General features: G+C 44.3%; 1 protein-coding gene across 1 annotated transcript; it reads left to right on the top strand.

Moving 5' to 3' along the window:
* The first annotated feature begins 8,255 nt into the window (after positions 1-8,255).
* On the top strand, positions 8,256-26,958 carry LOC118796426 (mucin-2-like). Its single transcript, XM_036555284.1, has 5 exons — positions 8,256-8,411; positions 24,350-24,497; positions 24,610-25,512; positions 25,578-26,675; positions 26,717-26,958. Exons 1-5 carry the CDS (start codon positions 8,256-8,258, stop codon positions 26,956-26,958), a joined length of 2,547 nt encoding a protein of 848 aa, XP_036411177.1.
* The last annotated feature ends 368 nt before the right edge of the window (positions 26,959-27,326 follow it).

The following is a 27,326-nucleotide window of genomic DNA, read 5'->3' as shown; positions in this document are numbered from 1 at the left end:
TTTTGTAGGTACGGTAGGGCTCCTTTTTGTTTTGGGAGTTTAAGTGTTTTCATGTTGACCCTTGCTTCTTTCTATCCTACAGAAAGCTATTAACTGTAAATCCCAGTTTTAGTTTCATTAAAAAGTAATATCTGAAACAAAATTAAAACTAAGGGCAATACATATATCCTTGTTGTGTTCCTCTTTAGGTCTCGTTCAAGCTGGAATTCCAAGCCATAATACTTCAGTCCATATAGTAAATATGTATCTTTATGAATTGTTATACCTAGGTACTTAGGTTTATCCTAAAGCAGTATAAGTATACCGTATAAACAATATAATGTTCAATTTCACCATCTCTGCAGAAACCTTCTCTGGATTTATGCAGTGAACTGATGAAAACCTTCATTTACAAGCTGTTTGTTTGCTGTAGGCTACCACTATTTACCAGGAATGCCAAGTCCCATCCCATTTTTCTGGAATAATTTCCAGGCTTTCACAGCTGGCCCTGAGCTGTGTTTTTTGATTCCCTCTGAGAACATACTATGTGTAAGGCTTGATACAGCAATTTAAAAAATAAATCATAATCTGTTTTGATTGACATAGATCAAATCATCGATGTCTGAATCTTTAATATTAACTCACAAAAAGCAGCAATTGTTTCTATAGAATTTAGCCAGCTGTAGAAATGTGTCACAAGTGCCAATATCAACATGTAGGGTATGTCTAACTGTAGCAGGTTTTCTCAATCACTGAATAAGATCTCTATAACCTCTTGACAAAATAAGACATATCATTTGTTATTTGTTTATTGTGATTATTCATAACCTTTCATATTAAATGTTGTGCATTCAATGACGTATATAAAACAGGAGCATATGTTCATCACGACAATTTGTGTTATCAAAGATCGTTATACAATGCTCAAACTGTCAATGGCTGGTTTGAAAAGAAAAGCTGAACAATTTACAATTTGGCATTTCGCAGACACTATTAAATCAAAGCAACTTACAATTAGTGCATCAATCAGGTTTAGCTGATGTCTGAACATTCTGAACCAGCTGAAGTGACCTGATAGCGCATGCTGGTAAGCCAGCCATTAAGGCGTTGCAGTAGTCAAGGCAGGAGATGACTAGTGCTTGAACTAGGACCTGGGTTGCTTGTTGGGTAAGGAAAGGGTGGATCCTCCTGATGTTGTAGAGGGAGAATCTGCAGGACCGGGTGACCACCGCGATGTGGCTTGAGAAGGTTAGCTTGTTGTCCAGAGTCATGCCCAGGTTTTTGGCTGACCTGTCCAAGTGATTTAGTGTAAAGGCAGAAAAAGAGTGGGCCAAGTACGGAACCTTGTGAAAGGGCGGGGGCAGGAGACTGATTCCCTCCAAGATAACTGATAGGAACAGTCACACAGGTAGGATTCAAACCATGTGAGAGCAGATCCTGAGATGCCCATCCCAGCAAGGGACGAGAGAAGAATCTGGTGGTTCACAGAGTCGAACACTGCGCAGTATGAGGACAGAGCTGAGTGACTTCACTCTGGCCAAGTGAAGCGCTTCTGTGATTGCGAGGAGGGCAGTCTCAGAGGAGTGGCCGGCTTTGAATCCCGACTGGTTCGGGTCCAGGAGGTTATTCTGGAGGAGGTAGGGAGAAAGTTGGTTATAGACTGCGCATTCGAGGGTCTTGGAGAGAAATGGTAGAAGAGATACTGGACGGTAGCTTCTGACATCAGCTGGATTTAAATTGGGTTTCTTTAGCAGTTGGGTTTCTTGCCCTCTTCAGAGCACAGGAAACTATACCAGTAGACAAGGAGCTGTTCATTAAGGAAGAAATGAAGGGAAGAATGTCCTCGGAGAGAAGAAGGGATAGGATCAAGAGGACAGGTATTGGGACGGTGGGATTTTATTAGTTGTGGAACATCAGTCAGTTAGGGGGGAGAAGGAGGAGAAGGTAGCAGGAGTGACAGCGGGTGTGGGATCTGAAATGGGAGGAGACGAGGTGAAAGAGTCGCAGATGTCTTTTACCTTCTTCTCGAAGAAGGAGACAAAGTCATCAGCAGAAAGGGATGAGGGAGGAGGAGGAGGAGAGGAGGGAGGAGAATGTAGAGAAGAGTCTGCAAGGGTTAGAGGAGGCAGAGTGGATCCTGGAGTGGAAGAAGGCAGACTTAGCTGTCAGGGCTCCGCCCTCCTAGCTGTGGTGTTTTTGTTTTTCCCTGTCCATGTGCTTTTGTTTTTCCTTGTGTTCCAGCCCCGCCCCGCTCCCCGCCTGGTCCCCGCCCACCTGATTGCCCCATTACCTTCACCTGCCTGCCTGCTCACCTGCATCCCATCTCCTCATCAGCCCAGCCCTATTTCTACCCTGCTTGTTCCTGTCTTGTTTGCCAGTTCGTCTCAGTGTTTTTGTACCTGTTTCGTTCCCGCGGTTTTTTGGATTTCTGTATTCTCCGTGCCTGACTCTGCCTGCCCTTCGTCTTCGTTTCCTGCCTGCCGTTTTGTCCCTTTGCCTGATCGTTTGCCTGCCCGGTTCCTGATCCTGCCTGCTTCTGTTACTGACCCTGTTTTTGTCCACGGACTGCCTTCCGGTTTTCGACCCTGCCTGCTTTTGGTTTTGCTACTTTCCTGCCGTCATTGATAAACCCGCCTGCAACCTGAAAAGGTCTGCGACTGAGTCCCTGCCTGAGCCCTTACAGTACGAACTGGCCACGATGGACTCAGCAGACCTGCCCCAGCTGAGGACTGCGCTGGAGCTGCAAGGCGCATTACTGGGGGACCATCAAAGCCAGCTGGAAGCCATAGGCCGGTCCTTGGAGAGTTTCGCCACCAACCTTGCCGGCGTCACGTCCCAGCTGCTGCAACTGCAGCAGCTGAGCCAGGAGAACCGCCCCGCACCGCCTGTGGCAGCTCCCCCGTCTGCCCCGCCAGCTCTCCCGTGCCGGGAGCCCCGATTGCCACCTCCCGAATGTTACGCGGGGAATCCCGGAACCTGTCGGTCGTTCCTCTCCCAGTGCTCCCTGGTTTTCGAACTCCAACCCTCCACGTTTCCCACGGACCGGGCGAGGATCGCCTACGTGATTACCCTGTTGACGGGACGTGCCAGGGAGTGGGGCACTGCGGTCTGGGATGCCGACGCCCCTTTCTGCCACTCCTTCGCCACCTTCGCCGAGGAGATGAGGAAGGTCTTCGACCGCTCCAAACACGGTCGTGAAGCCGCGAGGGAGATGCTCCTGATCCGCCAGGGGCGCCAGTCGGTGTCTGACTACGCGATTGATTTCCGCACCCTCGCTGCCTCCAGTGGGTGGAACACGGAGGCACAGTATGACACCTTTCTCCACGGCCTTTCGGAGACCATCAAGGACGAGCTGACCACTCGGGAGTTGCCGGTCAGCTTTGACGCCTTGGTGGATCTGGCTATCCGCGTTGACCAGCGCCTGTCACAGCGACAGCGGGAGAGAGGAGCCAGTGAACCGCGGAGCCCCTCCCGTGAGCCCCTACCCACACCAGCAACGCGCAGCCCTGCTACACCGCCGCCTGTTTTCCCGGAGCTGATGCAAGTCGACCGCACTCGCCTGACTCGCCTGTCCCCGGCTGAGCGTCAGAGGAGGATCAGCGCCGGGGCATGCCTGTACTGTGGTCAACCTGGGCATTTCGTGGCAACCTGCCCAGCAAAAAGCCAGCGCTCACCTGTAGCAAGGGGACTACAGGTGAGCATCACCCCCTTAAGCCAGTCCTCTGAAGTCCGCCCTCTGTTTTCTGCCACGTTGCTCGTCGAGGATCAACCTCACCCGGTCTCCGTCCTGATTGACTCGGGGGCCGATGGGAGCTTCATCGATGCCAACCTGGCGGCCCAGCTGCAGCTGCCCCGGGTCCCGCTGCACTCGCCTCTGGAGGCCCATGCCATCACCGGGGCCCCGCTGGTCCGCATCACCCACGCCACTCCCCCCGTGGGCTTCCTCATCTCCGGCAACCATCGCGAGGAGATAGTACTGCACGTCATTGATACCCCGCAAGCTTCCATAGTCCTGGGTCATCCCTGGCTGGCGCGACATAACCCCCACATCGACTGGCAGGGCAACAAGATCCTGGGCTGGAGTCCGTTCTGCCACTCCCACTGTCTGCATGAGGCCCTAGCTCCTGTGTCACCTGTCGCTTGCGCACCAGAGGAGTTTCCGGACCTCTCGGCAGTGCCGCCGGAGTATCTGGATATGAAGCCCGTGTTCAGCAAGTCCCGTGCAGCCTCGCTTCCCCCTCATCGTCCTTATGATTGTGCGATCGACCTCCTGCCCGGCTCCTCACCACCTAGGGGGCGTCTGTACTCCCTATCCCTGCCGGAGACTGAGGCCATGAATCGCTACATCCAGGAGTCCCTAGCAGCTGGAGTTATTCGCCCTTCCTCCTCACCTGCCGGGGCCGGCTTCTTCTTCGTTGGAAAGAAGGACGGCTCTCTTCGTCCATGTATTGATTACCGGGGTCTCAATGCCATTACCGTGAAGAACCGCTACCCCCTCCCGCTCCTGTCCTCTGCTTTTGAGTCGCTGCAGGGGGCCACTGTCTTCACTAAACTCGACCTTCGCAACGCCTACCACCTGGTCCGTATCCGGGAGGGGGATGAGTGGAAGACAGCCTTCAACACCTCCACCGGTCACTACGAATATTTGGTTATGCCATTCGGATTAACTAATGCTCCTGCTGTGTTTCAGTCACTGGTGAACGATGTCCTACGGGATATGCTGAACCGGTTTGTTTTCGTCTACCTAGACGACATCCTCATTTTTTCTCGCTCCCTGCCCGAACACGTCCAGCATGTCCGTTGCGTTCTCCAGCGCCTGCTGGAGAACCACCTCTATGTCAAGGCTGAGAAGAGCGAGTTCCACCATGACACCATCTCCTTCCTGGGTTTTATTATCTCAGCGGGCAGCATACAAATGGACCGGCGGAAGGTCCGTGCGGTGGAGGAGTGGCCCCGCCCCACCTCTCGTCGGGAGCTGCAGCGCTTCCTTGGTTTTGCCAATTTTTACCGCCGCTTCATCCGTGACTACAGCACTGTAGCAGCTCCCCTCACGGCTCTGACATCTACCAGCAGGGCATTCTCCTGGACCCCGGCAGCCGAAGCAGCATTTCGCAACCTGAAAGGCCGCTTCACCTCTGCGCCCATCCTGACACAGCCTGATCCTGCCCGTCAGTTCATTGTGGAAGTGGACGCTTCGGACATAGGAGTGGGGGCCGTCCTGTCTCAGCGTTTGGCTGCAGACAACAAACTCCATCCCTGTGCGTTCTTCTCCCACCGCCTCACGCCCACCGAGCGCAATTACGACATCGGCGACCGGGAGCTGCTGGCGGTGAAGCTCGCACTGGAAGAGTGGAGGCATTGGCTGGAGGGGGCAAAGACGCCGTTCCTGGTGTGGACCGACCATAAAAATCTGGAATATATCAGGTCGGCTAAACGTCTGAACCCCCGACAGGCCCGCTGGTCCCTGTTCTTTTCCCGGTTCGACTTCGCCCTGTCCTACCGACCGGGTACCAAGAACGGGAAACCTGACGCTCTCTCTCGCCAGTTCGCGTCAGCAGGCGAGACCCCAGAACCCAGCACCATCCTGCCTACCCGGTGCGTGGTTGCGGCAGCGCAGTGGGACATCGAGACCACCGTCCGCGCCGCCCTCCGGACCGAGCCGGGCCCTAGCTCCTGCCCCCTTAACCGCCTCTTTGTCCCTCAGTCTGTCCGATCCCAGGTCCTGCAATGGGGGCACTCGTCTAGACTTGCCTGCCACCCTGGCGCCCGACGTACTGCGGCGTTCATCGGTCAGCGGTTCTGGTGGCCCACCATGAGGGAGGACATTCCCCGCTTCGTTTCCGCCTGCTCGGTCTGCGCCCGGAATAAGACGTCCAACCAGCCACCTGCCGGTCTGCTGCAACCCCTGCCAGTTCCCCGACGACCCTGGTCCCACATCGCATTGGACTTCGTCACTGGCTTGCCCTCGTCAGATGGTAACACCACCATTCTCACCATCGTCGACCGTTTTTCCAAGTCTGTCCACTTCATTCCGTTGCCCAAACTTCCCTCTGCCAAAGAAACAGCGCAGCTGCTTATTCTTCACGTTTTCCGGCTGCACGGCCTGCCCTCTGACGTGGTGTCTGACCGGGGTCCCCAGTTCACCTCCCACTTCTGGAGGGCATTTTGCAGATTGCTGGGCGCATCAGTCAGCTTGTCGTCGGGGTTCCACCCCCAGTCCAACGGCCAGACCGAGTGGGCGAACCAACAACTGGAGACGGTGCTGCGATGTCTGACGTCCCAGGAGCCGTCGGCGTGGAGCCAGCACCTGCCCTGGGTGGAGTACGCCGTAAATTCCCTGCCATCTTCTTCGTCGGGGCTGTCCCCTTTCCATTGTTGCCTGGGCTACCAGCCCCCTCTGTTTCCTGCCCAGGAGGAGGAAGTCGGCGTCCCCTCGGCAGCTGCATTCATCCGGCGATGTCGCCGCACCTGGAGGCGTCCTGCTGCGAGCCTCAGCCCAGGCTAAGCGCTTCGCCGACCGCCACCGCTCCAAAGCCCCTCGTTATCGCCAGGGTCAGCGAGTGTGGCTCTCCACCAGAGACCTTCCCCTCAGAACAGACTCCCGCAAGCTCGCCCCCCGCTTCATCGGGCCGTTCCCCATTGCTAAGGTGATCAGTCCCGCAGCGGTCCGGTTGAAGCTGCCGCTCTCGCTCCGCCGCATACATCCCACCTTCCACGTCTCGAGGATCAAGCCCATCTTCCGCAGCCCGCTCTGTCCTGCACCCCGGGCGCCCCCGCCACCCCGCCTGATCGACGGATCGGAGGCGTACACCGTGCGCCGCCTGCTTAAAGTTCGGCGACGGGGGCGCGGACTCCAGTACTTGGTTGATTGGGAGGGCTACGGTCCTGAAGAGAGGTGCTGGGTCCCTGCCAGGGACATCTTGGACCCCGACCTCATCCGGGACTTCCACCGCCGGCACCCTGGCGAACCCGCTGTGACGCCTGGGGGCGTCCGTAGGGGGGGGGTACTGTCAGGGCTCCGCCCTCCTAGCTGTGGTGTTTTTGTTTTTCCCTGTCCATGTGCTTTTGTTTTTCCTTGTGTTCCAGCCCCGCCCCGCTCCCCGCCTGGTCCCCGCCCACCTGATTGCCCCATTACCTTCACCTGCCTGCCTGCTCACCTGCATCCCATCTCCTCATCAGCCCAGCCCTATTTCTACCCTGCTTGTTCCTGTCTTGTTTGCCAGTTCGTCTCAGCGTTTTTGTACCTGTTTCGTTCCCGCGGTTTTTTGGATTTCTGTATTCTCCGTGCCTGACTCTGCCTGCCCTTCGTCTTCGTTTCCTGCCTGCCGTTTTGTCCCTTTGCCTGATCGTTTGCCTGCCCGGTTCCTGATCCTGCCTGCTTCTGTTACTGACCCTGTTTTTGTCCACGGACTGCCTTCCGGTTTTCGACCCTGCCTGCTTTTGGTTTTGCTACTTTCCTGCCGTCATTGATAAACCCGCCTGCAACCTGAAAAGGTCTGCGACTGAGTCCCTGCCTGAGCCCTTACATTAGCGGAGGATATGGTAGATGAGAAGGAAATGAGAAGAGAGTGGAAATGGGATAGGTCATCTGGAGATTTTGATTTCTGCCATCTCCTTTCAGCAGCACAAAGTTTGGCTCTGTCTGCACGAATGCAGTGAGTCAGCCAGGGACTGGGAGGGGACAGGCGAGCTGGTTTGGTAACAGGGGGACAGAGGGTGTCCAGGGAGAAGGACCGCACAGAGAGGGCAGTAGAGGATTTCTCCTCAACAGAAGTGAGAAGGATTCAGCAGAAAGGAGAGAAGAGCACACAGCAGAAGAGAAGGCACCTGAGGAGATGGTGCAAAGGTTGCATTGAGCTGACACTAACAGGGTAGGAGCAGAGGATTTAGGGGAGGATATGAGCGGGAGGGAGAAGGATAGGAAGTAGTGATCAGAGGTGTGGAGAGGTGTGACCGTGAAATCAGGAGCAGGGCAGCCTCTTGTGAAGATAAGGTCCAGCTGGTTGCCAGCCTTGTGTGTTGGTGGGGACACCACTAGGGTGAAGTCAAAAGACTGGAGGAGGGGGAGGAGACCAGCAGACTGAGTGGAGTCCAGCGGAAGATTGAATTCCCCAAGCAGCAGGATGGGAGTTCCGTCCTCAGGGAAGGAGCTGAGGAGGGTGTCCAGTTCATCTAGTAACAACTGCAGAGAGCCTGGTTGACGATAGAGAACAGTCATGTGCAGTTTACAAGGGGAAGAGACAGTAACAGTGTGAAATTCAAAATAGGTGGGGGAGATGGAAGGTAAGGAGGCAACATGGAAACTCCACGAGGGGGAGATCCAGAAACCAGTTCCTCCACCCCTCTCCAAGGGTCTGGGGGAGTGGGAGAAGGTGAAGGCAGAGGAGAGGGCAGTGGGGGTGGCGGTGTTATCCGGTGTGATCCACGTCTCAGTGAGGGCTAGGAAGTGTAGGGACAGCATGGAAGCCTGAGCAACAAGATCAAGGTTGAACAAGATCAAGATTACCCCATGGTCTCTGCAGATGCTATTAAACTCGACACTAAAGCTATTATACAATATATTCCGTGACTCCTCAGTTACAGAAGGCATTCTGTCCAAGAAAGCAAAGGCTGCTGGAACTTTCATAAACATCAACGTTTTGCCTTGGCAGACAGAATGCTTTCTGTGCTACAAAACGCATAAATTAATTACGAAACCATGTAACACTGTAACGCATGAAACCACAAAAAACACAAACGCGTTAGCATTGTGTCCATGAAATACTGATGTCTACGAAAGTTCAAGCAGCCTTTGCTTTCGTGGACGGAATGCCTTCTGTAACTGAGGAGTCACGGAATATATTGTGCTAAATCCCTTTCGTGCGCATCATAATTTCAGTAATATAGGAAAAACAGTTAAGTGAACAAAATGAACATTCGATGGCGCGGAATGATGATAGTACAGCGCATTCTGCATTTCGTGCCACAACAGCATAAATGCTGGCCTAGGACATCTGTTACGTGGACAGAATTACTTTTGTCTACAAAATGAGTTTCTTTTGTCCACATAGTGCGAAGTGCATTCCGCCTTTTGTCTACAAAATGAAAAGCACAACGGTCAGTTCAGTGCACGAAAGGAACTATCCACGTTTGCGTTTTTCGAGGACAAAAGGCGTTACGGTGTTATATGGTTTTGTCATGAATTTATGCGTTTCGTAGCACAGAAGGCATTCTGTCCACGAAAAAAGGTCTGTTACATTTGGCGCCCCATAATAGAGCAACTAGGTTATTGCATTATGTATGAAACAGTACTCACTGAGATCACCCACTCAAACCATGCAGCAGCACTGTCACCTCAATGACAGCGTTCCAAATAAACTAACCAATGCATTTTCACTATGAGATGCAATTTACTCTACACCACTTCAAATTATGCTCTGTGCTTTCTGTGGATCAATCCGTGAGTGCTTGACTTCCTGAAATATTCATAGAGATTGTTGGCTGTCAAAATACATACTGTAATGAAAGAGACAGAAGACCCAAGTGCAGAGCTCTGGTACTTTAATAAGGAAGTCCAACAAATCCAAATCCATATCCTTGGGAAGGTCAAAAAACACAAGCCAGAGTCAAAACAGCATGGAGAGCAAAACAGAAGATAGCCAGCTGACTAACCAACTTCCAAACCACAATAGAACAATGTGATATTATAACCTCAATACACTGGGAAAACTTTTCTAAAAGAAATCCCCCTATAATTTCCAGTTTAACTACATTATCCCTTGTCATGTCAACTCACTACAGATTAAATATCCCCAATATAGATTTGCTATTCCTGACCAGATGCGACAAACTCAGAATTAAGGGGGTCAAAGGGTCTCAAACCAGTCTAGCTAATTAGGTAGCTAGCTAATTCTAATTTCAGCCATCAGGCTCACTGCCTAATGTATTACATTTCTGGTTAGTTCACTTGCTAGCCTGGCCAATTAACCCTGTCAGGACTCCTGACAGAAACTGTAAATTTCGCCTTTTTTCTAAAATATTTTTACTAGTTTAAATCTTTGTTTGGGTTTTCTTTTTCAACCAAGAATAGAATTTGCTGACCAACTAATAAGGAAATTGGGGTTCCAGTGACTTGACCCTTTTACTCCCCATGCACTTCAATTGTAATTTATTATAACTTTACACGTCAGAAATTGGAGGGAAGCCACAGGGTTGCCATGATTCCTGTCACTCAAATTATAGTTCCTCTAACCTGGGAAATTCTAAATTCAGCTGTGGTGAATACATAAATAGAGAATTAACCCACTAGATAGTAATTTTAAAGAAGTCAACTACCTACTACGAACTAATAATTTAGGTGTCACTATCGAAATTGTTGATAGACTGTATGTGAGGAGGACACTGCCCAACTGACACATAAATCACTGGGATGCTGAGGCCCACAGCACTGGGTTATGAATTTCTGTCTGCTCATCTGACTCCGTGGATTCCCTATATAAACGCGTGGCGATCAGACAAGTTTGCACTGAATTTTCTGCACTTTTATCTGTAAATGTGTTGTGTGGGCAAAAAGAGCAGTTGCTAATGTTGTCAGGATTGTTCGCATGGATAGACAAAAGCCCATGTTATTAGTAGTCACAGAGACATTGATTTAATTGTCCAATTCCTTAAAAAAAGAATGTGGAAAATATCTTCTTTTGATGAGAAGCACAATGGTTATGGTTCCAGTTATGAGGCTGCCATGCCAAAGAGTCCTGAGGTCGGATCCAGGTTTCAGACCCAGCACTGGCATGATGCCCATAGACTCAGTGGAGCTCAGGTGATTAGTGTTCAGCTCCCCCTGTTTTCTGGAACTGACACCAAGGATGCTGAGAGGGCTGATGAGAAGGAAGTAATCCATACCCTTGCTAGGGATATACAGCCAGGAGAATACCATGGAGGTAAGTAATTTGTGAGGGGATTCAAAAGATATCCATAACCAGGATGACACTTGTGATTCTCTGAGAGTAAAAAGCCATAAAATGTGTTCAGAAATGAAAACACTTAAACTCAGTGGGTGAGGAATAGGCAGGAAGGAAATGCTGTGGGGTTGGGGTTTTTGAAATGGCTCAGTCTGAAAGACATTCTGACAGGACTCAGGCAGGGACTCAGGCGCAGACAGAGATGGAGGATGCACAAGGGATTTATTAAAGTCCAAATCGAAATCCAGAAAATGAGATCAAAACAGGCGAAGTCAAAGCCAGGAAAACACAGTGAAAGAAACCAAAAAACAGATCCGGAATTCATGGTCAAGGAAACAGGCAAGGTATACTAACTAGCAAGCAGAACAGGAAAAAGGCTGGTAGTGAAACAGAAAACTGTGACGAATTGGCAACAAGACAGAGACAAGCAGGGTAGATAAAGGGCAGGGCAGATGAGGAGATGGGATGCAGGGCAGCAGGCAGGCAGGTGGATGCAATCAGGTAGTCAGGTGGGCGGGGATAGGGCGGAAAGTGGGGTAGGGCTGGAACACAAGGAAACAGTAAACAAGAGCACATGGACGGGGAAAACAAAAACAAACCGGCTACGATGCTGCAGTACTGACACATTCACCTTAAGTGCAGAGTTCTATGACCCAGGTTTTGAAGAGGCTGACAATGACTGGCAACACACATTAGCAGAAGAAACTGGCTTCATTCTGCCAGGGGTAGGGATGGGTAGGTTGGCCAAGGCTTCCTTATCTCACCCCTTATGGAATTTAAATATATGGTAATACACTGAGAAATAGTATTTAACATATATTATGGCAAAGCAGAAATCTATTTCTACATACCAAAACAGCAGTAATATATATATTTTAAATATATTAATTGAGCTTTACTTGGGAAGATTAATTATGCTCACACTATGCTCACAAAAGTCTGATTAGCATGCTACAACATTAAATGTCTCCTTCATGTTATTAACTGCAACTGAAATTACACAACAGGCAGCAATCTTTTGTTGCACACAGAAATGTAATGAAAACAGACTGGGATCCAAGTGCGGTCAAAGATTTTAATCACAGAAGCCAGAACGGAGTCAGGGACGAAACAGGTCGGCAAGGGGAAGCAGCAATGCAAAAACCAGATCCAGAAAACACAAGCTAGGTCCAAAGAACAGGCAAGGGTCAAACACGGTAGTCACAAATCAGAATGGCAGCAAGCAAGCTTAGTAGTTGCAGGAAACAATACCTCACAATGAGGCAACAGAAACTGAGTCTTTAAGTAGCCAGAACTTGATTGAGGAATGAGTCACAGGTGCGCTTGATGAGTGGGTGTGGTTGAGCCGGGCTGAACTGGGCATGGCTGAGCTGGCTGACTGGGAGCGGGTGTGACAGAAATATTGTTTGATAGGCTTAAATGGGGTTATTTATAGGCATTACTAGAACGCTACAGATTTGGTCCTTGATTCATCACAATGGTGAAAACCTTCTGTAACACATTTGGCTGCAGTTCTTTCAATTATTTTATTTTATTTTTCCTTCCAAAGAAAACATAACAAGAATAACAATAATAATCCAAATAATAGAAAAATAATAAGCAAATAAAAGAAAAGATACCACACAAGCAAGCTTAAAATAAAAATAAAAAGAAACAAAACAATACAAATAAAAACAATAAGAAAACACAACAGAACAGCACATTTGGATAAAAAAAAAACATTTTAATAAAAGCATAAATGACAATAACTATGAAGCATTTAAACAGAACTAAAGAGAAAGTAAACAATTAAAGAGAAGAATCAAATGGAAGATTAAGGAAATTAGTTATTTAGAGAAATATCAAGTCCTTAAATGTGTTCATTACCAGTAACAAATTTCATTTCTTATGTGCCTCTCCATGAAGTAGCAAAAAGGTCTTTTCCTAAGTATTGCAAAATCGGGGACCACATAAGAATTTATCCAATTGTCCTTTCAGGATGTTACCAAGTATTTCAAGGGGAAAGTGATTAAACAATTTGTTAGTCCAGGAATCCATGGCATCGATTCAGCTGCTTGTAACTGTAAAATTGTCAAACGTTGTACACCATAGTATTTGCAGAATTCTAATGTCTTCAAACAAAAGGGACAGAATAATATCTCTGACCAAATTTTATTTGCTATAATGCATTTTAACAATTAAGATTGTCAGAACACTTTGTAAATGTAGGGGGAATAAAAAATTCTGAAAACCTAAACCAACTGGGTAAAAAATGGAAATTAGCAAATAATGTAGTAATACATAATAATGTAGACCTAACATGAATTTTAAAGGGTGCTGGGGCACTGCTGTTGCACCCTTGAGAAAGGTGTGTAATCCACAATTGCCTCAGTAAATATTGGATAAAAGTGTAAGTCATACTTGATACTACTTGACACTACTGCTGGAGGGAGCCAATATACACCTTTTAACCAGCCAATAAAATTCTTTCTGTGTTTTGTGAATGAAAAGGATTACCTGTTGTTCTTGCCACAACAAATTTATCCCAACTCTCTTTAGAATGGTGTCATTTATATTTGGGTCAATGACATGACGCTCATTTTTTGTGTCCATAAGATTTAGTTAACTTTAAAAGTGTTAAAATTTGAAAATAAATAGACAGATTACTTATAAACATTATTTTCTTCAGGACCTAATCTAAAATTTCTGATTTTAATCCATTTTAAGAGAATATTTCAAGGATGATGGCAAAAATGTCAATGTGATGTAACCGCAAAAACTTTGTGCTAAATAATTTACCTTATTGAAAAAATGTGAAATTCCCAATAAAACACTATATCATGTATGTTGGCATAATCTTACATAAGATATATTTAATATTAAATAAAATGATGAAACATATTTGTTCTAAATATTTTAATTAATGTGGGGAATAATGTCTGTCAAGTCAACTTCTTGAAATGTCAAGTGGTGTAACCTCCATTCAAGGAGCCATTTTATAAATATTATGCAAGAAGATCATGTGACAGGAAATGACATCACGGAGCAGGACCCCTGAAGACCATAACTGCTGAATGTCAAGGTTAGTATCTCTCTTTAAAATATGAAATAATTTCACATTTTTAGGGCATGGTCAGGTATGCTTAGGTTATGTCAAATGGTATGACCTCATGAAAATGATAAATAATAATAATTGTGTAAATGTGTATTTACGTTAAAAACTGTGTATTCACACAAAGGTCATGTGCTTACATAGTTGTCCATGTTATTGCCTGTAAAATTTGAATTTAAATTGAATTGTCAAATGGTGTAACCGGTTACACCATTTGACTAATAATACAAACCTTTCTTTTTGAGGACAATTGTATCTAATAAGGCCTAAATCAGTCATTTATTGTGCTGATTATATTATAGGGTATCATTTAAACAGTGACACCTACTGTGGAACATGAACAGCAGCTTTAAAAGACCTAAAATTCCACAATAATTTTACCTATAGGAGAAATATTCCTAAAATATTAAAATTCACATTTTTATGATGCACTTTCATTATTTTATGATAAATATGTGTACTATATGCCTATGTATGCGTGTTTATATATACAAATAATAAATACAGTATAATATAGTTTCCTTTCCCCCAATAGATGCCTCTATCAAGCAAGGAAAAAGTAGCGCGTCATAGAGCACGAATGAATGCTGATCCTGCTGCAAGGGCCAATTACCTTGTCAAAAGACATGAAAGGTAGCATGTGTGCGCACGCACACACACACACACACACACACACACACACACACTTCCTGTGAATGTCAGATTAAAGTCAGTGATGTAGTGATTTAGATGTTGTGAAAGGGTAGGGGAAATGAGAGGGTGAGTTGGTAACAGGGGAAGATCTATTGTTTTAAACACAATATTTTTATTTTTCTGTTGTATTCATAGTTATCAAAGGAGAAAAGGAGAAGGAAAGACTGGAAATACACCCATAGTAGAGCTTTCAAGACAAAAGCAGGAGCAGATGAAGGAAAATTGGAGAGACTACCAAAGAAACTACAGAAAAAATAAAAGACTGTTGGCTGATGTTCTGAATTTAACTCCACCATCAATGAACACATCAGCAGATGACCAAATCCAGAATGTAGACCATCCTGAACCCATCAGAAATAATCTTGACCATGACTATGAGCAGCCAAGTGTAGAGAGACCACAAGCATCTTCAACCCCTGTAAGGAAAGGAAAGAAAAGAACAAACATATACCATAGTGCAGTGCTGAAAGAGAGGGAAAGGCTGAGGTCTGAACTTTGCAGAGTTAAAAGGGAACTTCAGGCAACAAAACTTAAGGTACATAAGATACAGAGGAAACTGGTCAGTGAGCAGAACAAACTGACAGACAAAAAGAAAACTGCACAAGTGAGAAAAGAGCAAGTGGCCAACTTTCTTTGTAGGGATGAAAACAGCCGCCTGATATCAGGCAAGAAGGACACGTAACAAAGGAGGGTGCTGCTTCACTCATTGAAGGATCTCCATGCACAGTACAATGAAACAGTCTTGAGACACCTTCAATTGTCATATAGACGGTTTGTAAGATACTGCCCTTATTATGTCACACCTGCAAAAGAGTCCGACAGGAATACCTGTGCTTTCATTGACCATGAAAATGTCAAGCTCATCGTTGACAAATTGTATCAGAGAGGCATTCTACTCACAAACAGCATTTCAGAGTTGTTGGCATTTATTGCATGTGATACCACCAGTAAGCAATGCATGTATCGCACCTGTGTGAAATGCTGTTATAGTGAAATAGAACTCAATACAGAAACAGAAGAAACTTTTACCTTCTCAGCACGGTGCCTTTTATATGGGGCTTCCAAAGAGTCACTTGGAACTTCAGCGAGAAAGCACATCGAAAAGGAGCCCCTGATGGAGTGGGTGGGCTGTCAAGCGTCAAGCAGATACAGCGGTCCAAAGAGGTACTGATTTGCAGACAGCAGAGGAACTTTACAACTTCCTGAAAGATCAGCCCTCTAGCATCCAGTACTATTGGATATCAGAGGAAGATGTTGCAAAGTTTGATGAATCAGTCCCAGAAAATGTCTCAGCCGTGAAGGGTACGCTGAAGATTCATCAGGTGACCTGTGAAGAGCCAGCTGCAATTCAGTGTAGAGACATTTCATGTTTCTGTGCCAGACCAGCCATCTGCAGGTGCCATAGTCCATCTGCAGTAGATTTCCACAAACTACCAGAAAGCCTCCCCTCGACATCTTCAGACTATCTGGAGCATCTGAAAGGAAATTTTGTTCTGGTCAGGTATGAGAGGAAGCCTTTTGTGGGACAGGTCATCCAGGTCGTGGGTGAAGAAGTGGAAGTTAGCTACATGCAACAGCTGGGTGGGAAGAATGTCTTTACCTGGCCTCATCCACCTGACCTCCTGTTCTACTATGAGTATGATGTGTTGCAAGTCATTTCTGAGCCAGAACCTGTGAACTCACGCCATTCAAAACTCACAATGGATGACTGGAAAGATAACATATTCAACAGAAACATATTCTGTTGCATATGTTAGCATGTTATTTTATCAGATTTTATAAGTTTTCTTTTCTGAAACTGAATACATGGGTTCCTACTGATTTCTGCCAGATGTTTTTTCTGCATTGAAATGAAACAATACAGTTCAGTTCTGTCACACAGACACAATTTTCTGGAAAGAAATGATTGAGAAATGATAGGATCTCTCTCTCTCTCTTTCACACACACACACACACACACACACACACACAAACACTCACACACACTTGAACTATGATTGCTGATATGTTTTTTTAACCAGATTTTGTCCGGTATTTTTACTATAACTGAAATCACAATATAAAACATGCATTAATCCTGTTACTTCATTCTTGTAAAATGTTTTTTTTTTTATGTATTGGAATATAATAAAGCATTAATTTCAGTTGACTTTTCTGACTGATGTGCTTACTATTGGTGTCAGTTTTTTTGCCTTAGACTGTAGAAGCAATATGGTCAGTTGGTGTAACTGGTTAATGTCAATTGGTGTAACCAGTATTTTTCATATAATTCTGATAATGTACAAAAAACTTCATGTAGATAAAATGTAGTACTCTGTTACATTGTAATAATATGTTTTTAAATAGTTTTTACATAATTTGCCAAAGATTATTCAGAAAACAGAGATGTTAACAGCATAATGTCTTGCTCAATATCACAAAAACACATAATATTTAAATGTAGAAATCATCATAATAAAATCTACTTCCATATGATATTTCAAAACGAAATATTTACTTTTATGAGCACACTTACATAAACTCTAGGTGGGTAAAATATTTAATAATTTTCATTCTTTTTGTGGTTACACCATTTGACAATTTCATGTGCATTCACTCCTGTCTTTTGTAAAAAAAAAGGTACAAATGCCATTTCAAATTATATGAAACCAACAGAAATACAAAATATACATTTTAACAAACCTAAGACATACTCTTTTTAAAAGTTTTAACATGGTATTTGAATTGCCCATCTTGCCAACTCTTATTTGTCACTGACCCATTTGTGTTCAAGATCGTATGCATTTAAATTTGTGCCCCAGTGCACAAAGCAAGGACTATAAAGACATGGTTTGATGAGTTGGGTGTGGAAGAACTTGACTGGCCAGCACACAGCCCTGACCTCAACCCCATCGAGCACCTTTGGGATGAACTGGAACGGAGATTGTGAGCCAGGCCTTCTCGTCCAACATCAGTGCCTGACCTCATAAATGCTCTACAGAACGAATGGGCACAAATTCCCACAGAAACACTCCAAAATCTTGTGGAAAGCCTTCCAAGAAGAGTGGAAGCTGTTATAGCTGCAAAAGGGGGACCAACTCCATATTAAAGTACTGTATATGTATTTGAATACAATGTCATTACAATGAAATGGTCAGGCGTCCGAATCCTTTCGTCCATGTATTGTAGTGTATTAATTGCTGGTGTTAAAATAAAACATTTGGAAAATGGAATTGGAAAATTTGTTATGATTATCGAAAATTTGTCTATTTATCTGGATTTCATGAACTATTATCTTTATGGCATTATTGTACTTTAGGACCTAATTCAGAGGAGAAATGCACTACAAACCCTGTTTAAGTGTTTGCACAGAGAAAGGTTGGACACCTAAGTTACTATTAAGTGCATTCAGACGTGGGCTGCTCAAGCTCCTATATGGGAGATGTGTGTTTTGAGCAGAGGCTGCCCATAAGGTCATATTGATGAAAATGACGGTGTGTCTTTAAGTTTTCCAAAATACGTGAATTCTGACTTGACACTTAGGTCTGTTTTCTGTCTGCAAACGTTCCAAACAGTCAAAGGTCAATTAAGTCATGCACATCAGTGGCCATCACTTGTAACATTGCTGGCAACTAGACAGGAAAATTATGGTGAAAATAAAGATAGAAAACTGATTTTCCGTTTGACATATATTGAATTTTACATTTAAATCAATTCATTCCATTTGATAACCCTGCATAATTAGTCTATTAAAGAAATGTTAAACATTTACTTTCCTGACGTAAACTTGACGTAATATTCTCTTGTCTGGAACACACAAGGCACAGACTAGAAGATAAATTCATTTAAAAAAAAAAGCAAAAAAATCTCCCCTGACATCTGGTTCCTGTAAGAACAAATCACCCTGTTATCTGTAGGTATTATACACTCCTGAAGTTATAAAACCTGTGGTGAGATCTCAGGTTTTCTCTGAAAAAATAACTAGCTACTGCACAGAAAAGGAAATAATTTTATTGAGACATTGGACGATAACACTGTCTTTTGACAGGGGAGATTGGCATAACAATTCAAACTTATTTGACAATGATATTCATCATGGATTAAATGGTAGCTAGCTCCAGACAGTGAATCAGCTGACATAGGAATGGGTGGATAATTTCCCCAACTTTGCCAGCTAGGTACCTAGTTAGCTAGAGGTCCAGAACGCAAAATATTACAATGCTCTCTGTGTCCATACACAGTTGACACTGTTCATAGAGGATGCAGCACAAAGGAATTCCCAGGCCTTGTTCAGATGGACTTGGGTTTGAAAAGTGAGAGTTCATATCCACTGCTTTGGGATGGACAAAACGGCAACTCTAGTGCTGGCTCTTCCAAAAGACCTGGAAGCTGTATAAATCTGCACAATGGACTGTACCAGCCATGGTGAAAATAAGCAGTGGTCTTGCCTATGGTACATTGTGGAATCTGACAGTGAGTCTTAGTCCCCAAAAGCAGTGGCAATATTTTATGAAGCTAGTACATCATCCAGTGATTCAGCAACACTTCCCTACATATGCATCTGTTTTCTCGTAATGCTGGAGGTGACCTACACCATGTCCTGCAAGCTGTTTGCACTTTATTAAATCTTCACAACATGATCCTAAAAGACCATAGCTGTGAAGAGAGGATAAGATTTATTCTTTTTTGAATACAGCTGCCTGATTTGAGCCTGGCTGTAACAGTAGGTTATTACAGCAGTTATTTGCCATCTCGCATATACAAAAAAGTACATTACATTTCAATGCTATTGTGTTTGAAGGAGGTCAGTTACAGTTACATTTGCTATAAATTAAACAGTAGCTAGTTAGCTGGGTAGCTAGCTCTGCTATAGTCAATGTATTTTCTATATCTACACCAATGAGGAATGTAATCGAATAAATGTGGTTGCAATAAAAAAAAAAACTGCTGGGAGAGCTGACACAGTTGTCCCAGAAGAGAAATTTAGGACCACTTTCAGAGCTAGTTACTCTGAACGTACAACCTCTACTCCATCAGTCTCCAAGTGCTTCAATCAATTCTACTGTGAGAAAATCTATTGGCTACAAGGCTCTGAGCAGGAAGGTGTGGATTTCAGTAAATCAATCAATCAAATTTTACTTGTTACAGCACATTTTTACAATCAAGCGCTGTACACAAAATTGTCACAAAACACTGTACATGTATTTTCCAGAAAACCTAGGCTACTTGGGGCAAAAAGTGGAAAATTATTCACTGACCTTGGGAAAAGGCAGCCAAGAAACTTGTGGAACGCAACAATAGGAAAGATAACATTGGAATAACAAGCAAAGAATCATTTCATCTCAACAGTTTGTCAGAATAGTTCCTTTCCACAGCCTAAGGCAGGTTATGATGTATACATATATCCACTGTCTGGATCCCAAAAACTGAAAAATGCATAAATGAGACATGCAAAGAAATATCTCAGTGCCCTTAAGTCTGAATCAGCCCCTTATTGACTATTGGCCAACCATTTGCTATCAGCCATGGGCAAATAAAAGCTTTATATACCTTGAAAATTTTTTTCAGTTCTAATAGGCTTTATTCATTTCAAGATCTAAAAGAGTTTTATTTAAATACAGGATTCTCCTGCTTTTTTACTGGCATTTATGATCCTCCTTGCATGAGTACCAGGTCCCTTGGGATGATTCTCTCCCCTTGCCCGTGACACAGGCATGGCATTGGGAAATGGATATGTTTGATGTTCAGCTGGACTGGAAATTAATTTGGTCCTAAAAATTCATATCCTCAAAGAATAAAAGTCATCAACTTATTTACTGAGCTTATTCGTAAAGCCTATGCCACTCCCCTTTGATGTTTTAAAATGAAGCTGCCACCAAATCCATTCTGTCCAAAAATAGGTGTATTGACTTACTTACCCCAACATCCACACCTTTTTTCTGCTTAATGACTATTCCTCTCTTGATTTAATCCAAAAATCCACACAGGACTGACAGCTCCTAACAGCACTTTTCAATGCTCAGAGACACGTGATAAACACACTCCTCTCAAAGTGTGTGGCTAAACTACTTGAAAAATATTGTTCAAATTGAATGTTTACTAGCTTGTCTTAATAAAGCCCAACTGACTACTTTCAAGCTTGGGATACTGCATATCAAAACCCACTGTATATGGGTGCATTGTCAAGCTCTGTCAGTTTGTGTTCTGTACTGTGTATATAGGTATATACTGTGTATACTGTATATATACTTGTAAGTGTATCCCTTCTTTTTGAAAATAATTGTTCTATAGCTGCTTACATCTCCAAATTGTACATAAGACAAATTATGTTTCCTTGTTCATGTTTTATCATTGCTTGAAAAGGTTTAATGTATAAATCTTTTACTAAGCAAGTGCTCTAGTGAGCTTTAGAGAAAGCATGTTATTTTGTTTTAACCTCATGTTGTCAATTACATTTAATGTTTTATTTTTTTCAGGTTCTAATGGCTTCATACCTCTGCAAAATGTCCCCAAGTCTTGCAGATATAGTTTTACTGAACACAAGAATCATAACACCATAAATGTCAAATTCATGGGCTGCCATATAAAGATTGAGGTAAGGAACTTCTGAGCTGTAAAAATTTTACACAGCTGCAAAATGCTCCCTTTGAAGGCAGACATCTTTACAAACCTCTGAGGCATCACAGAAAATTAACTGATAAAGCATGATGAATGAAGGAGCAATGCACTTCATATAGAGTATGACAAAACAATAGAAAATGTAACAATGCAAAATTCAATCCAGTTGAATAGAGAAACAATCATTATGATTTGTATACAGTAACAGTATTCCACTGAGAAATTGGAATGCCTAAACTAACTGAGATATCTGGCCTCTCTAACTTATTGTAGCCTTATCACTTTTTTGAACATTCACATCACTCTTCTTGATGTGAATTCTTCAATTCTTTAATGCTCTGCTTAATCAATAACAGGGACTGTCTAAATTATAATCTTTCCTCATCCTCCATCACAAGATGTTTAGGATACCTTTGACATTCTTCCTCCATGTTGTCTCTCATTCATTTTGCACAGTCACATTATTTCTGTTTTTATTTGTCTTTTCACTGTTCTGTTCTGATGTGCTTTGGCCTTTTGAATCACGTCCCAGATGCACGTCATGTGCTTCACATTAACATATAACACCTCCAGATGATGTCATGAGGTGCCTCTGCCAAGATGCACTGTATCATGACCTGATATATGCATTCAATAGCTTCTCCTTATTAAACTCACATTATTGTCATGTAGCAGATGCTCTTATTCAGAGCAGCTTACATACGGTTGAGTATGCGCTCTGACTACCATACCAACGAGCCTGGCTCTTTGGTGTCGTGGTCAAAGTCACATGGTTGGTACCCTGTAGACCCAGGATCAAGGCTGGGTGGGGTAACTGTTCTTGCCCTTCACTACAGGTTGCAATTTCACATGTTATTCATTTACCCAGCTGGATTTTTAGTGACAAGTTTGAAATGAGTACCTTGCCAAAAGGTACAACGGCTGTACACCCCAACAGGGAATCAAACAGGCAACCTTTCACTTACGAGCCCTGCCCCTCACCACTGAGACACAAAACATTTGATTCCTGCTTCCAATCTAAGAGTTTTATTTTCTGCTCTGTACCTTCTGTATTCCTTGCAGGGGACACTGTGTGCTTGATATCAGTGTAAGTCGACTCCTCAGACCACGTCATTTAGATTAGTGTGGTCATGGCAAATTTAAGGTGACAGTAAACAAACTGTACACATTTATTGCCTTCAAAAGTGACATTTCACCTTTTGTGGTACTATGGTATACTTACAGTGCTGCATGGCGTATGGATGCTATGGTTCGTCAGGTTGCCTAGTTTGCTGAAGTGTTGAGTCTAATTTTTATTTTAACAAAAGAATGTCTCTTTGATGACTCTTTATCCAATGCTTGCCGCATCTGACCACTCAATTACTCAAACCTCTCCTGGAGTACCACTTGTCCTGCATGTTTTAGATCTCTCCCTGCTCCAACACAGCTGATTCAAATGATCAACTCGTTATGAACTCCTGAAGCTGCCTAATAACAAACTGATCATTTGAATCAGCTGTGATGGAGCAGGGAGAGATCTAAAACATGCAGGACAAGTGGTACTCCAGGAGAGGTTTGAGAAACGCTGTCCTAATGTTTCTTTAACTGTTGTCAAGCTAGCTACTTCAGGAATTTCAAAGCCATGTTACCATATCTATCAGCAAAATGTGAGTGTTTCGACATATATGGAAAAAGAATTTGCAATTTCCCTCAAGCTAGGTAGCTGTGCTGAATAACATTTTTTGTAAAATCTATCTAGCTAGCTAACCACATTGAATGTCAATACTACTACCTCCTTAGCTGAGCCCACCTAGATAACCAGGGGCATTGCACCAAGAACAATTGATCATTATATACCTAATACGAAAATAAACTGGTGCACACATTGCACCATATGATTGATTTGTGACTCCACGTCAGGCCGTTTCAACCTGCTATCTATGCATGAAATATACGCCAAAGTAGGTCCTTCCTTGTTACTTTCCTTACCACCCTGGTTACCATCACTCTTTCTGACACGTTTTCCATCAGGAAGGATGCCCTGTTCTCAAGATGCTGTACCAAAACTCTGCTGGAAAAAAACTGTATTCAAGGCATCCTGTGCCTCTCAAAGGCATAATTTTTACCATTCTTTGCGAAGAAAAAGAGAGGACTCATTCTGGGGCTTTTCCACCTTACCCACTGGCCCCTTCAACCCAACCACTCCTGTCATCAGTACAACAGAAGCAAACACAAACACTCCCAGCAGCACTGCTACCAATACTGCTGAGACAACAACTGTGGCCCCTGTAACATTCAGCATAACTTCAAACACACCTTCAACAGAATTCCCTTTCTGGGGATTTTTTACCGCACCTACTGGATCATACAGCCCGACAGCAACAGTTGCAACCTCTATAGCTACTGGTAGAACAGTGGAAGGAACAACCACTGCTGCGATAAAAAATGGTACTCCTGCTACAACAGCTGCAAAAATAACAACTACAACCACCACTACAAAATCAATCACGCTAGCAGCCACAACAAAAAGGCTATCGACAAAGTTCTGGGGATTTCCGAACATACCTACCGTTTTGTTCAACACAACATCAGCAGTAACCATGGTTGCTTCCACTACAACAGCTGCAACAACAACAACTGCTGCTACTACAACCACTACTACTATTTCAGCTCCAACAACTACAGCTCCACAAACAATAACTGCTACTATAATAACCACAACTGCTACTACTCCAGCCCCAACAACTACAACAGCTGCAACAACCACTGCTAATACTCCACTTCCAACAATTACAATAGCTCCAACAACAACGACTGTTACTACAACAACCACTACTATGACTTCTACCCCAACAACTACAAGGGCTACAACAACAACTACTACTGCTAAAACAGCCGCTACCAGCATTACTCCAACCCCTACAACTACAACCACTGCTGCTACCACTGCTACAGCAACAATCACAACTACCACTACTCCAGTTCCTACAACTACAGTGGCTCCAACAGCAACTACTGCTGCAACAACAACCACTGCTAATTCTCCAGCCCAAACAACTACAACAGCTAGAATAGCAAACACTGCAACTACAATAACCACTACTACTACGACTCCAGCCCCAACACCTACAACATCTGCAACAACAACTGCTACTACAACAACCACTACTACTACTACTCCAGCTCCTACAACTACAATAGCTCCAACAACTACTGCTGCAACAACAACCACTGCTAATACTCCAGCCTCAACAACTATAACAGCTGCAACAACAACCTCTGCTACTACAACAGCCACTACTACTACTCCAGCCCAAGCAACTGCAACAGCTCCAACAAAAACAACTGCTACTACAACAATCGCTACTACTACTACCCCTGCTCCAACAACAACAACACCTGCAACAACAACCCCTGCTGCTACATCAATCACTACTAGTACTACTCCAGCTCTCACAACTACAATGGATACAACAACAACTACTGCTGCTACTACATCCACTACTACTACAACCATAACAACTACAACAGCTGCAACAACAACTGCTACTACAACAACCACTACTACTACTACTCCAGCTCCTACAACTACAATAGCTCCAACAACAACTACTGCTGCTACAACAACCACTACTAATACTCCACCCCCAACAAGTACAACAGCTGCAACAACAGCCACTGCTACTACAACAATCACTACTAGTACTACTCCAACTCTCACAACTACAATGGCTCCAACAACAACTACTGCTACTACAATAACCACTACTACTACTACTGCAGCCCCAACACCTACAACAGCTGCAACAACAACTGCTACTACAAGAGCCACTACTACTACTACCCCTGCTCCAAGAACTACAACACCTGCAACAACACCCCCTGCTGCTACATCAATCACTACTAGTACTACTCCAGCTCTCACAACTACAATGGATACAACAACAACTACTGCTTCTACTACATCCACTACTACTACAACTGTAACAACTACAACAGCTGCAACAACCACTGCTACTACAACAACAACTACTACTACTACTCCAGCTCCAACAACTGCAATAGCTTCAACAACTACTGCTACTACAACAACCACTGCTAATACTCCTCTTCCAACAACTACAACAGCTGCAACAACAACCACTGCTACGACAACAACCATTACTACTACTACTCCAGCTCCTACAACTACAATGGCTCCAACAACTACTACTGCTGTTACTACAACCACTAGTACTACTCCAGCTCCTGCAACTACAACCACTGCTACAACAACAATCACTACTACTACTACCCAGCTCCAACAACTACTGCTTCTACAACAACCACTAGTAGTACTACTGCAGTTCCAACAACTACAACAGCTGCAACAACAACAACTGCTACAACAACAACCACCACTACTACTACCCCAGCTCCAACAACTACAACAGCTGCAACAACATCTACTGTTGCTTCTACAGCAACCACTACTACAACAATTACTACTTCTACCACTGCTACTACAACAACCACAACTACAACAACTACTACTTCTACAACAGCAGCAACAACTGCTACTACAATAACCACTACTGCTACTACTCCAGCTCCAACAACTACAAGGGCTACAACAATGATAACTACCACTAGTAGTACTACTCCAGCCCCTACAACTACAACCACTGCTGCTACCACTGCTACAACAACAATCACTACTATTCCTACTACCCCTGCTCCTGCAACAACAATGGCTCCAACAACAACTGCTGCTTCTACAACGACCGCTACTACTACTACCCCAGCTCCTACAACTACAACAGCTGCAACAACAAGCACTGCTGCTACAGCAACCACTACTACTACTCTGGGCAAAACAACTATAACAACTGCAACAACATCCACTGCTACTACAACAACCACTTCTACTACAACTCCAGCTCCTACAACTACAACAGCTACAACAACAACAACTGCTTCTACAACAACTCCTACTGCTACAGCTCCTACAACTACAATGGCTCAAACAACAACTACTGCTGCTACAACAACCAGTATTACTACTATAGCCCCAACAACTACAACAGCTGCAACAAAAACTGCTACTACAATAACCACAACTACTACTACTTCAGCTCTTACAACTACAAAGGCTACAACAACAACTGCCTCTACGACAACCACTACTACTACTCTAGTCCCTACACTTACAACCACTCCTGCTACCACTGCTACAACAACAATCACTACTACTACTCCAGCTCCTACAACTACCCCAGCTCCAACAAGTATTGCTGTAACTACAACCACTTCTACTATTCCAGCTGCAACAACTGTGACTTCAACAACCACTATTACAACCCCAGCTCCAACAACTACAACAGCTGTAACAATAACCACTGCTACTACAACAACCAGTACTACTACTACTGCAGCTCCTACAACTACAATGGCTCTAACAACAACTATTGCTGCTACAACAGCCACTACTACTACTACTCCAGCCCCTACAACTCCACCTGCTCCAACAACAACTACTGCTGCTACAACTACCACGGCTGCCACTATTCCAATTGCTGCAACAACAACTTCAATGGCTGCAGCTACTACTACAGCCACAGCAACTACTGCTGCAAGTACAACCACTTCTACTACTTCAGTCCCTACTACTACAACAACTGCAACAACAACCACCTCTAGTACTACTACAGTCCATACAACTACAACAGCTGGAAAATAAACCACTGCTTCTCTGACAACAACTGATGGCCCCACTTCAAAAGTTGCAGCAACAACCATTCCTGTTTTATGTACAACTACTGCTACGGCATCCACTGCTGTTCCTATCACAACAGCTGCAACAATAATTCCTGCTGCTCTGGCTGCTCCCACTGCTCCCACCTCCCATTTCATTAGCCGCAACAAGAACTGTTGCTGGCATAACAACTACTCATCCAACAGCTACCACAACTGCAGCAATAACCACTGCTTGAATGAGAGCCACTGCTGCCCCCAAAACAACAGCTGCAAAAACCGCCACTACTTATCTGACTACTACTGCAATTACT

This window comes from Megalops cyprinoides, chromosome 21, assembly GCF_013368585.1.
Source record: "Megalops cyprinoides isolate fMegCyp1 chromosome 21, fMegCyp1.pri, whole genome shotgun sequence".
NCBI lineage: Eukaryota > Metazoa > Chordata > Actinopteri > Elopiformes > Megalopidae > Megalops > Megalops cyprinoides.
This window is presented reverse-complemented; position numbering and strand designations above follow the sequence as displayed.

Excerpts from the sequence above, each read along its gene's own strand:
- LOC118796426 (XM_036555284.1), top strand. The coding sequence starts at position 8,256 with ATGGAAGGTAAGGAGGCAACATGGAAACTCCACGAGGGGGAGATCCAG. Across the intron at positions 8,412-24,349 it reads CCGGTGTGATCCACGTCTCA|AATAGCAAACACTGCAACTA; the intron begins GTGAGGGCTAGG and ends TACAACAGCTAG. Across the intron at positions 25,513-25,577 it reads TGCTGTTACTACAACCACTA|CTCCAACAACTACTGCTTCT; the intron begins GTACTACTCCAG and ends ACTACTACCCAG.